This window comes from Saimiri boliviensis, chromosome 14 (assembly GCF_048565385.1).
Source record: "Saimiri boliviensis isolate mSaiBol1 chromosome 14, mSaiBol1.pri, whole genome shotgun sequence".
Classification (NCBI taxonomy): Eukaryota; Metazoa; Chordata; class Mammalia; order Primates; family Cebidae; genus Saimiri; species Saimiri boliviensis.
In genome coordinates, this window is record NC_133462.1 from 67,599,955 (window position 1) to 67,615,244 (window position 15,290).

A 15,290-nucleotide genomic window follows, 5' to 3' on the forward strand; every position below is an offset into this window, starting at 1 on the left:
TCATGGCACCTTTGAATTTCCCCGTTTTAAGCAGAAGCTTGGACATGCAGGTTAGTTGATTGGCTTCAGGCTTGAAAAGAGTAACACCCAAAAGCACAGTAAACGACTTTCTTACTTCTTTAACTCCATCAAACTATTTTTAAGAGCTTTGTGAATGAGAACATTTATAAATATTAATATATGGGTTAACAATGGACTAAGAGATGATAAATGTCTCAAAGCTGTACAACTTTAGGCAAAACATTTAACATCTCCAGGCCTTGGAACCCATATGTCTGATGTGAAGAGACAACTTTTGCTATCATGTGTAGACACAGGATTGCATAATTCTAAGAGTATTTTGTCAATAGAAGATACGAATGTGTCATAAAGAAATATCATGTGGAAATATTTGACTCTGTACAGTGTAGCAATTCCTCTTACGAGGGACTCCTCTGAAAAATTTATACAGAATAAAATGTGCAATAAATATTTGTTGAAATAAAAATAAAAATAAAGTTTTTCAAAATGTCTTCCTTTCTTTTCAAAAATATTAATCTTAATTTTTAATTTCAAATATTATATTTGCATTTTTCAATCAGAGAAAGAGTACAAATATATATTAAAGTAACATTAATTGTGGCCCTCACTTCTTCCCTACCCTCTCTCTGTTTTATTTTATTCAGGTGAAAAGGTAATAGTTTGAAGTTTATTCTTCCATACTTTTTGTATGCTCATACAAGCAAAGCAAATATACTCATACATATGCTAGGTCTCTCTCTCTCTCTCTTTTATTTTTAAAAAACTTTTCACATAAAAAAAGTTCTATACCCCTTATCCTGCAACTTGCTTTTCAGGGTTAATTTATTGTGGATACATCCTATTATTTTTTACTGTCGCATAATATTCCTTTCATGGTTGAAAACAAATTGATTGTTAATTCTACTGACATTATTTTACTGCTAAAAATAATATTTGAAAATATATGCAATATATTCTGTTGTCTTTATTTTATATTGGAAAGATTACCAAGGATTACCATGTCAAAAGGAAAATGCATGTTTAATTTTAATTATTACTCATGCACCAATTCCTTAAAAAATTGAGGAAATTCACTTTACCACAAACAATGAAATTATTCATGATCTGTGTCTCCATAAACTCTTGAAGTTACTTTCATTTTTTGGCCAATATTACTTATTTAATTAATTTTCATTCCCCTGACTTTATGTGAGGTATGAATGCAAAATTAACTGTGGTCTTTGTCATTATTTTTAATGGTAAAAACCGCAATTACTTTTGCACCAACCTAATACATCCTCTTACCTAAATTATTTTCTATTAAAGTATCTTTTATTATAAATTATTAGAAGGTCTATGTATATTAAGGTAAAATTGGTTTGTCTGTAATATGTGTTACACATGTACTTTCCCAATCTATCTATCTTTTGGATGTTAACTTTTTTTTTTTGGTGGGAGCTCGTTTGTGCCTTGGAAAATCTATCAGATTATTTTCTAGCTACATATAACTTTTTTAAAAAGCCACTGAGTTTTTTTCTTTAAAAAGTACTCCCCTACATTTAGATTACACAAAATTCTCCTTTCGTTTTTTTCTAAGATTTTTACTTTTTTAACATTAACATTTTTAATGTATGGGAATTTAGTTATCATATGATATGATGAAGGGATCTATGTTTTTCCTTACACATGGATAGTCAGTTGGGCTGGTATCATTTTAAAGCAAATCATTCTTTACCAATGAAATAAAATGCAAGAGAGATTACACATACTTAGGCCAATTAGAAAACAAATTCAATGTAACATATTAGTAACTACTAAAAGAGGTGATATGACTTGGCATAAATCTGAGCCTTGAGAAGGGTAAATTGGAGACCACAGTAGCATAGGTGAAATAATATGTTCAAAATTGTATGTGATTACAAAGATTTGTATCATCTGAAAAAGTGAAAGCTATGCACTTTTATTTGATATTTAATCACCTAAGAAAATTCATTTCATTTTATAAAGTTGGTAAAAATGCTCTACCAAGACCTGAAGTACAGTTCAGTGAAACTGTAGATTAATTTCATATGTGAATCCAGATTCAAAACTTTTAAATAAAAGATTACCCAATTGAATTAAGCAGTATATTAAAAGAATGCTATACCAAGAAAATTGATTTGATTTAAAAAATGTAAGGATGGTTCAACATCAAACAAATCTATCAACATGCTTTTTACATCAACCAATTAAAGTAGAAAGCCCATATGGTTGTTTTTTTTTTAATCAGTAGACGCAGAAAAAAGACATATAATTCAGAAGTAATTTCTAACAGAAAGTCAAAGTAAAATCAGATTAGGAGGAGGGTACTTAATGGGATAAAGTCAATGTATAAGCTGCACGACTGCGATGCAGCAAAAAAACAAACTTCTTTTATGATACTGTGATGAGCCTCTAAACCCTTATGCTCCTGTCCACTTTTTCACAGGTAAAGTGGAATAAAAGAGAGTAATCCTGCAGCTTTCAGCTCCTCTTATATAGTAGGGTCCTCACTCAGCTCAGACAGCTGGAGCCACCAGCCCTGGCTGGTATGCCACAAAGAGCAGTGTCGCCCAGAACACAACCATAGGTAGCTTCCCTCCCTCTGCTGTGTACACTTAGAGTCACTCATTTATGGGTTTGATAAGAATCAGAGTAAAAGGAGTTGAGTCCTAATCATCATCCTCATTGACTTTTAAAGATGGGCCAATGTTTGATGTCTACTTAAAATAAACCACAGACAAAAGTATAACTATTTTACAGAAGGAAATAAAATGATAATGAAATTCACTGAGTTAATGTTATGTTCTAGAAATTGCTTTCATTTAATTCTTACTACAACTGTGTCAGATAGATGCTCTTGTTATTTCCATTTGACAGACAGGAAAACTGAGAATGAAGGATTGAGTAACCTGCATAAGATTACGTAAGGAGTAAGAGTTGGAATTCACACCCAGGCAATAGGGTTCTAGAGCCAATGCTCTCCTCTACTTCTTTACACTGCAATAAATGGAAAACGTGTAATCTTCCTGGATAGAAGGACTTAATTCCAAAACAAGGCAATCCTTTCAAAGTCAACATACAAACTGAACATCATTCAAATCAGAATGCCAATGTTTTCTTGTTTGTTTTATTTCAAACTGGATGAAACTGATCATATAACAAAAACGGATTTTTTAAAAAATTCACTGTAAGTTCTGGGATACATGTACAGAATGCGCAGATTTGTTACATAGATATACTTGTGTCATGGTGGTTTGCTGCACCTGTCAACCCCTCATCTAGGTTTTAAGCCCTGCGTGCATTAGGTACTTGTCCTAATGCTCTCAATAATTCATTGTATAGAAAAAAAAAAAACACAGTGTACAAAACGAGTAACACTAAGGTGAAACATCAACTCTGCCCCTTTTATTTTCTCCCACCCTATTGGCTGGCATTTCATATTTCTCTAAACTCAATTTGTTCTTCTCCCCCACATCCTTATCACTTCCAGGAATATTATACAGTTATTTGTTTGCATTCTTTCTAAAATGTAATCACCATGAGGCTAGGGACTTTATTTTGATCTCTTCTGTATCCCCACTGCCTAAAAGAGGCACTATTATAAAGACACGCACTCATTTACTGACGTTCCATAAATGTCAATAGATCTGAAATTATTATTGTGATTGTTGCTAATATTATTGACAATTTCCTTCATCCATCCTAATACTTGGAACAACCCTCTATGATAAATAATTGAATTAATTTCTTAATAATACATTAATAACTATCCGTCATTCCACATAAAATATTTCCTATTTGCAATTTTGACCTTTAAATCTCATATTTTACAAAGAGAAGTCATTGGTTAGCAGTTATATAACTCTGTTTACCAACTAAGCTGTATCATGAGAACACATACTTTGGTAAAGTTTTAAGATCTTTCTGAACATGTGAGCCAATAACACTGAAGCACAGATACGTCATCTTAATAATATTTAAGTAGCATATAGCATTAAATACTAGACTCAGCTGAGTATTACTGTTGGTTCTCCTTATTGATACCTTTTTATTTCCTAGTTATGAGAATAAAAAGTATGAATTTTTAGAATATTACTAACATACAATGTTCATATATTTCAGGCACCGTCATAGAGACATTTAGATTCCTGCCTTGCAGTTACTAATGCCTTGTGGCCTCAGGTGAGTGCCTATGATATTCAGCTTTCTAGCCATGCTACTCTAAACTTCTCTACCAAGCTGAGAAGCCATCTATATTGTTTAATTCCTGGATGATACTACAAAACCACAAAAATGAAAAAAAATGTGAAGAAAAAGCCAGGCAACTTGTTCTGGGTTCTTGACACTTTTAATTATTGTTTATATATGCTGAATCAAGTAGAATTGTGCAGAGTTCTACTTCTTCTGAAAATACTTACTGTTTTTCAGATTGGCCACAATCAGCAATGCCTAGTTATGAGATTTTTATTAGAAATAATCCAGAACAATGTCCACTATGTAGTGTTGCCTTTGTAAAGAGACTGTTTGTTTTATTGCATCACAGTGAGTGATTGGTACTGCTACCAAAGTTTTACAAAATTCCCCCAAGTTAAAAAAAAAGTCACTTCTGAAATGATTATTGTTCTATGTGTGGAAGTTTTTGTTTTTATTTTGAATCAAGAGCAATTCTTTACATTGCTCAATTCCTACAACAGACATTGCATATTGTGTGCTTAAAATTAATTTCCCATTAGTGTTTAATTAATGGAATTCTATACACTTTTAATATTTTGTATCAAAAATGTGTGTTGCTTTGGCCAGTTTCATATTAAAACTGAAAAAGACTTTAAAAAATAGCTTTTAGTTTATAGGTTATATTAAATGTCTTCAACAATTTACACTGTTTAGCAACATCTAGTGTTTGCTTTAGGTGGGGGAGAGAGAACACACAGCGTAGATCCAAGTAATAATTTCAGCAGATGAACTTTGCTGTTATGTAAATGTCCTTTGTCTTGCGCTCCGGTGAGCAAGCTACTGTACCAACGTTTTTGGCAGTAGTACAAGACTGAATCCATGGAAGCATGTGTGTATTTACACAAAAGAGGCTTCTAAGCTACAAAACTCCCTCCTGTTTGGTTACACTAATTTCCCTTGAATGAAGTTTGTATGCCAGCCAAAACAATGGTAGTTATCCTGTCCTCTAGAGTTCATTCCCAATAGAATGAGGGGAATAATTGAACACTTTCTGGATGGTCCGTTAATATGCTATTTCTATTTCTTTCCCCATTACTTTGATTCTTTGATTATTAGAAAATATCAGACTATTGGTAATGGAAAATTTTGTTAATATGCTAATTCATTCCTCCGTATTTTCCCATCTCTTCTCATTTTCTGATCTATTTAAATCTGACGTGGTGGTTAAGCTAAGCATCCCATTGTGGCATTCAAAGTATTTCAGGTGTGCAAGGCAAATGGAAGCATCTCAACAATATAATTAAGGAGATACAGGGAGAAATGAAAAACTGACATCGAATTTAAGGTAGTTTGGGCCAAAGGCCAAAACCCAGTTTCTCCAGTGAATGCCTAAAACAACAAATGCATTTGTTTAGTCAGTAGATGGCTCTGTTCAACACACAGTCAATCCAGGGTACATTCCTAAGTCTGCAAAGGAGAGAAAATAGTCACTATCTTACCTGGGCTGCATCAGGTCCCAGCACCGTCACCACAGGCGGCTGCACACCAGCAGGTCGTGAGGGTCTTGTGGTAACTTCTACCCAGGCACTGCTGTTTGCACCTCCATGAAGAGTGCTCATCAGTACCCGATATTCATATTTTGTCCATGGGCTAAGAGCAGAAGTCTTATCAATAAACCTCATGGAATGACTCTTTGGAAGAGTCACCAGGGTAGTAACTTCTTCCTTTCCTTTGACTCTTCTCTCAATTGTGAAATTCTCCACCAAGCCGTTGGGGTGCGTAGGGGGTTGCCAAGATATAATTACAGACGTTGGAGTATCAGAGAACAGCTCTGGATTTGGAATCCCTTCCGGTGCCTCTGGGAGTGTCCATACGGTCCGAGACTCTGGCGAAAGGGAACATCCTTTTGAAGTGCAGGCTTCTACTTGAAACTTATAGGCAGTATATGGGCGTAAATGTGTCACTGTGCAATTAGTGACATTTCCAGGAGTTCTCAAGTATAGATGGCCATGTTGATAAATGTTATAATGGGTAATAACCCCATTGCACTTTCTAGGATGCTGCCAGGTAACCAGCATCATTCTTGACTTCACATCCAGAAGAACTGGAGGAACTACCGGTCCGGGTTCTGTAAAGTAGAATAAATCCAAAAGGTGGTACCTCTTAGAAACGTCACACATCTCCTCAAAATAAAGCTAAAACAAGTGGCAACACTGTTACCAGGGTATGAAAATGAACACTTGGTAAAGGCCAATAAGTAAATAAATAAGTGTCATAAAGCCGTGACTGTGATTACTTTGCTCATAAATGCATGTGAAATACTTGTTGAATAATAGGAAACTAAAATTGTCATTTTCCTTTCTAAGAGAGCTTTGTCAAAATCATGTCTTTTTATTCAGGCCAATGGTTAAAAATATCATGGGGATTTAAAAGAATAAATGTAATAAACATTCAAGAGGGCAGTTGTTACTAAAGTTCTAGCTTCCACTGTATTTTTTTTTTCTAGAGCCCCAGTAACTAATTATAATCAATAACACTATCATAACAAACTCACATATTTTACAGCCCAGTAAAATCCTTCGGCATCTCTCATTATATATTCTATATTATACTTGGTTCTGTTTATCATTCTAATCCATGTTTTGCAATTTATCTACTCCCTGTTAATATTATAGGTGATTTTTTACTGTGGCTGTGACAGAAGCTGCCGATTTAGCTCTTTCACCTACTGATAAATAAACAATGCACAGATCTGACCTTTAGGTTAACAGGTTTTATGCTTGCTCCACTCAGCACTCTAACTGATTCAATTATCATAAAGGTTCAGGAGGCTCCATGAATACTGAAAAAGGCCCACCATATGCCTGCATAGGTGTTGTGGAACAGCAAATATTCTGCAGCCCTCCAGAGAAATTCCTTAATTGTAAATAATTTCACCATGTGACACAATCAAGTCACCTTGAATGCAAACCCCTCAGCCTGCGGAGGCAAAGTGTTATTTAAGCTTTACTGGGCTGCGTTAAATTCTGCAATTTGAAGGGCTGTTAAGTTTTTCAATTGAAATTTCATTTAAAATGCAGGTGCTTTTTATTATATTGAGGCTTTACTGCTCTCTAGGTACAAGCAAGAACATGGTGCAATAACACAAATCTGGCTCAATCACTGATCAGTAACAGCTGTAATTCCAGAACATTTAGCATTCTTATAAACCACGGCCTGAAATCTATAAATTGCTACAACAGATCAAGAAAATACTATATCCCCCTTTTCTGCCCACAGCAATTTTGACATTTATGAGATTTTTCTGTGAACATTAGATTTTATTGAAAATCTTTAAAAAAGATATACTTGGATTTAGTAATTGTTTAAAACATCGCTGATTATGTGTGTGTGTGTATGCCATTCAGTGTTACACTGAAGGTTGAAATTTTAAACGCAACCACTGCTTTGCAGGGCCAGTGATCGCAATAATAGTTGGTTATATGGGCATACTTTCACACAACAGGATCCACATATTTGTCACCAACTGGACTGAGGGTAGAATCATAATTACTTTCGAAGCAAAAGATGTTATAGTGCACTAACCCCGAAATCAAGCTATTTCTGACAATTTGGTGATGTATCCTATTTGAAGGGACATCCCTAAACAAACAAACAAAAAACCCCGGCGATCTTGGTATGGATCACATTTTCCGTTTTAGTCTCTTGTTAGCTTTCATTTTAAAGCTTTCCTAAAACCACTATAACATTTGTTACTTTTGCTCTCTGGTATAGAGTAGCAGTAGCAATTATTATATCAAAATGGGGATACAGCTCCTTTCTTATTTATACTTGTCATCTAGATTTGGCTATTTCCCAGAGAAAAGCAAGTACAAGTCTTGTAAGAGATCAATGTTGTTTTGAAATCTAAAAAAATCCAAAATCTCCTGAGATTGGGTTTCGTAAAATCAATGGTGGAGATTCAAGTCTTTAATGTCTAACCTTATCTCACCCTCTCTGCTCCAAAGAGAGTAATATACACTTAAAAATCAGAATATTTTTTATTAGGGTTTTCATCTGGGTCTTGCATAATTATTCCTCATATGTGAACTATCAAACTGTGAGCTTCTTCAGGGAAAAGAAACAACAATGATGCAGTTTGTTCTCTGTGATGAGGGGGATAAGGCTTTTATTTCTCCTGAATATGATGATAGCATTATGGGTGAACCATCCATGATAATGAGATGAACGTGCACTTCAAACCCCCACAGAACACAGCCTTTTCTTAAAGATGATCTCTTATCTTGGGGAATAAGAGATGTTCAATTTCAATTTCATGATTTTTCCCCCTTAAAAGCCAGCATACATTTTATTAACTTCCCGCTCCGGCTGAGCAGATTCTCTGCTCTTGTTGCAGAAGGGTCCTTTAACTTGTGTGATTCTGGAGAGGAAGCTGAAAGCAGCTTAATTAGCTCCTTTGGCTAGGGAAGTGTTAAAACCTGACTCTTGGCACTCTTTCAATTTAGTGCTTTAAAATGATAAGCCGAATCATCTAATTCTATATACAAATCAACTGGCCTGCAACTGCATGGTCGAAAGGGTCACCACAATTATGTAAAACATGAGTAATAACTATAATTGGGGTAGTTTGCTAATACAATAAAAAGCTCTGAACATGAGAAAAGTTATGCTTACAGCAGTAGCTATCACTTTCTAAAGTAAGAATTCATGGATGAAATGACATGAAAAAGATGGTTATAAAATTTTAATGGAATGATAAAAGGCAAAAGTCAGCCTCTCAGCTGAATTCTTAAAATCCCTATATATCACAATCAGCTCCTTAACTGTAAAATCAATGTGGAGTATAACATGTTGTCAATGCGGCTGTCACTGGAGGGGAGACTGGGAGTATAGCAGGCACACAGCTCAGCTGGCTGGTGATGAAAATACAACCATACAGCGCTCTCCGTGGGTGTAATTGTTTAGAGAACTCCCTCCTGGAGCTGTGAACAGGAGCATCCCTTTCTGTCCAGATCACAGATTCATATTTCAAATCATTGCAGGACAACATTAATAACGGAAAGTAGTTTCATTTTGGCAAATGAAATTATCTTTTATGGGAAACTATTTTGCCCATCAGCTTCAAAAGTTCAGCCCCAGCCTAAAATAGAGTAATAAAACTGTTAACAGAGGAGTCTGCTTAGTTCTATATTCAGGTGTGTATACTGGAAGGGGTGTGTGTGTGTGTGTGTGCGTGCATGCTTGTGTGTATTTGTATGCGTGTGTTTGAATACCCAGTTTGAATGACTCACAACTTGAGTGTGTTTATAACTTTCAGTGGTTTTGGGTGTCTTCTCCACTTGTTTGCTATTAGAGTTACCTACGATTGATCAATCAGTTTTCTTGTTACATTCTCATTGCTCCCCTGAAGCAACATTTTACCATCCTAATTAAAGCCTCAGCTTAAAAACTCTTTTCGGTAATATTAACTCCATAAATGAGTATCTCCTAAATTTACCAGTGAATTAAAAATCAAGGTGGCAAATATATGGATGTATAATTATATAAAGCAATATATTGTGTGCTAATTGTTAATGTAGGCTTTTCTTATTCACTACTGAAATGTTAACGGAAGAATAGAGTAATGGATTCTATCTTGTCTTTAATCATGAATTCTTTTATCAATTTATTATTTATACCCCAACTACTTCCCAAAAGAATTTTTGACAGCTCATAATAAAAGATCCAAATGTAAGAGGAGCAATAAAATAAAGAAATATTATTAATCTTGGTGATAATAAAGAGGGTACAACAGTTATTTGGTGATAATAAAGAGGGTACAACGGTTATTTCTCAAAACAAAAATTAAGAATGGGAACTGCAGTTTCGCAGAAAAATGAACCTCTTGACGTTGATTAAAAAAAAAAAAGAAATGGGCTGTGTAACATAGGCACCATTATTTAATGAAAGGAACCTCTGAAGGCTTAAAGGCTGTTGAAATTGAGAGGACGTTATTTGACAGTTTGCAAACAGGAGAACAAATATTCAGAAACTATTTTTCTCTATTTCTACTGATATCAGGAGAGTATTGTTTAGAAAGAATGTTTCAACTTCTAGAACTGGGGCATATTGTGAGGTGAATAGCAGTGGATGCGTCTGTGATAATTTGGTGCAGAAAATAAAATGCATTGATGTGAGAATTCATGAAGTCAGAAAAATGTCCTAAAAAACCTAAAGGCCATCACATTCACTCCTTATATTCGGGCAAAACTTTATCTGACCTTTCCCAACTATAGCAAATCAACTTTGTTTACAGGGATGTTATCAAAATGAGGAAGATAACAAGCTTAAATGAATCTATGTATTCTTTTAGCGTAACAGGATATTCTTTTACAGGCAGGTGCTATATAAAACGCTATAGAAAATGATTATGGTAAACATCCATCTTTTTGTTAATAACTAGCACTTTTTAGATACTTGACTCTCTAAGAATTTAAGATTTGAGACTTAAAACTAAGCTCATGCCATTAAATATCAACCTGTGGCACTAGGTTTGAATCATCTCATACAGTCCACTGAGAGTTTTCAAATATTGACAATTTACCTTTTCCAAAGCTAAAGAACAAGAATAGTTTTCTAAAATAGTGAAAGGCCAGCAGACAGCATTTCTGGATAATGAAAGGATATACTGTTCCCGTTAAAGTGTCCTGCATATAATACAAGCTCAATAAAATTTAAGTAGCAATTATAAGGTAGATATGATAAAAATTTTTAAATCAATATCTTAAAGTAAACATAAAACACGATTTTTCATTACTTTAACCTGCATTATTCAGTTGTAAGAAACACAGTTATTACAAACACTCTCTATATTTGGAAGAGCAGCATGCTTTTGGTGCCCAGAGAAGATTCAAGAGCTCAAGCGGGAAATTGAGGCAAGGTGGATAGAATTTTTGATAAGTTCCTTTTGATCTTACACTATACAAATAAAATATAAAAATAATCACAAATATTTGCATTTGTTAACTCTGAAACATCAGGAATTTGTGGAGAAAATCGATGCAACAGACAACAAAATATGTAGTGACAAACATGCAGAACCATTTTTTTCTCAAAATCAGCAGATTAGAAAAGTTATTTTTGATCATGGGTCTTCTGTTCTATGCAAAATTGACACCTGAATTACCGTTTGAAAGGATAAGCATGTCAGCAACCAGAGGTTAATACTTAAAGCAATTGGAAAAATATCTGGAATGGAGAAAGCAAAATAATTGTGTAGCACTACTGAAACTTGTATTTCCTCTTCCTTCATTAATTAAAATGTAATCACATAAATATGTTCCACCCTCATTTAAAAATATTCCTATTTTCCTCTTGTTGCATAGAATGCTCTTAAGGATGCAAGTGAAACTTTAAATTCTAAAATGCACTAAGCCTAAGATTTTGGAATGCAATATTCATTTTAAGAGTTCAGTACTCTGAAGGGCACACATGCACTTAAATGATTCGGAGGTCTTACTCTAGAATTATCTTAATCAATTTATCAAATTTCATGCCATATGTTTCCTTCCTCTTCTGTTACACAGGCTCAGAGTATTTTACTCTTTGTACAGGTTGTGAGAAAAAAAAAAAAAACAGGAATATTTGTTTTGTTTTAGAATCTTTTTTTGAGATGGAGTTTCGAGTTACCCAGGCTGGAGTGCAATGGTGCAATCTCGGCTCACTGCAACCTCTGCCTCCTGGGTTCAAGGGATTCTCCTGCCTCAGCCTCCCGAGTAGCTGGGTTTACAGGCATGTGCCACCATGCCTGGTTATTTATTTATTTATTTATTTTGTATTTTTAGTAGAGATGAGGTTTCTCCACATTGGTCAGGCTGGTCTTGAACTCCCAAACCTCAGGTGATCCACCTGCCTCCTCAGCCTCCCAGAGTGCTGGGATTATGGGTGTGAGCCACCACGCCCGGCCCTGTTTTAAAATTCTTTCTACATATCCCTCCCATTCATTCTGAATAGCACATAGTTTGGGGCTGGCAGAAGCCTCTCTAACTAGAACATTTGTTAACCTAGCCTAGACAGCAGCCAAGGCTGAATCAGAAGGACAGCCAACAGCCTGCCTATCACCGAGGCAAAAAAAAGGAGGATCACTTTTGGAATGCCTCTCTCTTACATTCACCTCGTGTCCCCACTCTCCCTGCCTCATATTCAGAGGCTGGAACGAGTGACAGGACAACCTGAGAGTCCCTCTCCAGGTCTCACGTGTCAGTGGACACCTTGGATAGCAATTGCTTTCCAGCCTAACCCTGAACCAATGGAGATAGTGTAAACTGAACTTTGATAATAGAGTACACTCCAAATATAAATCTTTTCCAATTTCCTCTCCTAATCTTCTCCTCTGGGCAGGCTTCCCTGGCCCTCATACTGAGGGGCCATGTGCTTCCTCTGGGCTTGCTCTCATGGACAACTCAGCTCTCTCATTCTATGGTTTGACTGTGTGTGTTCCTTGTCAGACAGTGGAAATCTCAAGGGAAACACAATGTCTTATCCATCCTTGCAACTTTCACATCTCTTTCAGTTACTGGTACATAAAATATTTGCTTGAGTTTTTGCGGATTTATTTCAGTCAAATTCTGTTTTTAATCAGTACTCTGAGTAACAATTCTGGGGCACCTACCCTATATCAGACCCTCCGCCAGACACTGGTGATACAAAGACAGTTGAGACAGGTCCCTAGGTCTTGAGATGTTACATTCAGAACGACATACTGATGATGCACTAGTAGACACAAAGCAAATTTCTAAGGGAGCAACGAGAAGAGACAACTTCATAGAGGAAGTGACACTTGAGCTAGGGCTTGATGAATGAGTAGAATTATGTCAAGCAACAGAAGAGGAAGAAGCATGTTCTGTTACATCTAGATTTCAATTGACATCACATTGCCTTTCTGTCTTACTCCAGAAGAACCTCTGTTCCTTTGTAAATTATTATGAGTATCTGAAAGACGGATGAAAGCTGCAGAGGGGAAACGTAAAGCAGGACCCAGGTAGTAAGATAATTTCCTTCATTGCCCCTTCCTTTCTTTACAGTGCAATTATAAATGTGAAAAAACGAGATGTAATGCAATGAGCAAATAAAGTATGGCAATGGTACAGTCTTGTGTCACCTAATGACAGGAATATGTTCTGAGAGGTGCACTATTAGGTGATTTCATTGTTGTACAAACATCCTAGAGTGTTCGTACAAACCTAGACGGTACAGCCTGTTACACACCTCGTTTGTATGTTATAGCCTGTTGCTCCTAGGCTACAAACCTGTACTGAATACTGTAGGCAATTGTAACACAAAGATAAGTGTGTACCTAAATACAGAAAAGGTACAGTAGAAATATGATATTATAATCTTATGAGTCCACGGTCATACATGTGGTTCATCATTAACTGAAATAGTATGTAGCATATAACCACACTTAAAATATCGTGTCATCAAAATAATGAACACATGAAAAGTTGTCTAAGTAAACCTACAGAATAAACTTTGAATTCCACAGATTTTATGCAGTAATGCCTCTTAGATTAGTGGTTAAAAATATAAATGTGGAATTTTAAACTACAAATTTGGAAATGATCAGAAAATTTTAAATATGACAACTAAATAGTTTAAATCTAGAGTGAATTCAAGTTAGGGTTTTTTTTTGGAGGTAGAGAAGTGATTTTTAGAAAATAATTTCAATTTCATTAGTTGATCTGATTGCTTTTGTATACCATATATGTTTGTCATTAAAATGAATGAAATGACTAGATATTCCATATTTCAATCTTCTTTCCTGGGAAATCTTAAGAGAAACAGACTGTCTGACTTTCTTGGACCAGGGAATCCACATTTTTAAGAAAAAGTGGGTTATTTCTTAGTTTACACAGGTGGGATTTCAGTAGGCAAAAGCGTACATCCACATTTAAGCTGAGGTTTTAAGAAACTTGCCCTCCCTGCCAACTCCAATCTCTACATTTATATACTATATGGAACAACTGCACACACACAAGAGAGGAAGAACAATAATATAATTAGGTGTCACGGTTATCTCTGGTTTAAAGATACCAACATTTTCAGCTGTTAGGCAAGTGCCTTCATTTTATTAAACACATGCTCCCAAGTCTAACATAATCTTAGGACATTTTTGCAAGCTGTGGACATGCCAGGTGCTTGGACTGCCAGAAGCACATTTAAAATATAATGTGTTGTTTTGTTTGTATTTATCTGGCTGCAAACAGTTAAACACTACACTGACCAAATTGGGTGGAACAAACATCTTTTATTAACACACATTTAACAGGACTTAAAATATTCATAGGAAATGTGCATTATTATTATTTGGCATCAGCACACTAGATTTTAAAAAATGTATGGAACTGGATATTGGTGGCACACTGGTGTAAGTGACAAATTATTTGAAAAAAAAATCTATTAAAGTTCTTCCCATCCTGTTTCCCTGTCCATGATAACTTCCCTGCACCCACTCCTTTGCTTCTCTGGCTGTCGCTCACTGTCTGCCTAGGTTTCTCTTGGTGGTTTCACCACTGTCACAGGCTTGAAAATCACTGTCTTGAAAGATCACATTAAAAATATTGCCATTGGTGACCCATTTCAGCATTGGGAAGTTTTAAGCCTGTGGCTGATACAGAAAGGTGCCTGTTAATGGTATAAAATTTAAATGGTGGCATGAGGTGTCTTCTCTGTTTCATCGTATAAGACAATATGTGAATTTTCTACATTGCATATTGCACTCTGGGCTGGGTCTGACGGCCCATGCCTGTAACCCTAGCACTTTCGGAGGCAGAGGCGGGCAGATCATCTGAGGTCAGGAGCTCGAGACCAGCCTGGCCAACATGGTGAAACTCCATTGCTACTAAAAATATAAAAAATTCAGCTGGCCATGGTGGTGGGTGCCTGTAATCCCAGCTACTTGGGAGACTGAGGCAGGAGAATTGCTTAAACCCAGCAGAAGAGCATGCAGTGAGCCGACAGTGCCACTGCACTCCAGCCTGGGTGACAGAATGAGACTCTCTTTCAAAAAAAAAAAAAAAAAAAAAAAAAAGAGAGAGAGAGAGAAAAGAAAATTGCAC

General features: G+C 35.7%; 1 protein-coding gene across 1 annotated transcript in view; it reads right to left on the reverse strand.

Moving 5' to 3' along the window:
* USH2A (usherin) overlaps positions 1 to 15,290 on the reverse strand; it is a 777,205-nt gene that overhangs the window by 253,905 nt on the left and 508,010 nt on the right. The window contains exon 40 of the mRNA XM_003930351.4: positions 5,694 to 6,322. Coding sequence (XP_003930400.3) covers positions 5,694 to 6,322 — 629 coding nt within the window. The remainder of the gene's footprint in view (positions 1 to 5,693; positions 6,323 to 15,290) is intronic.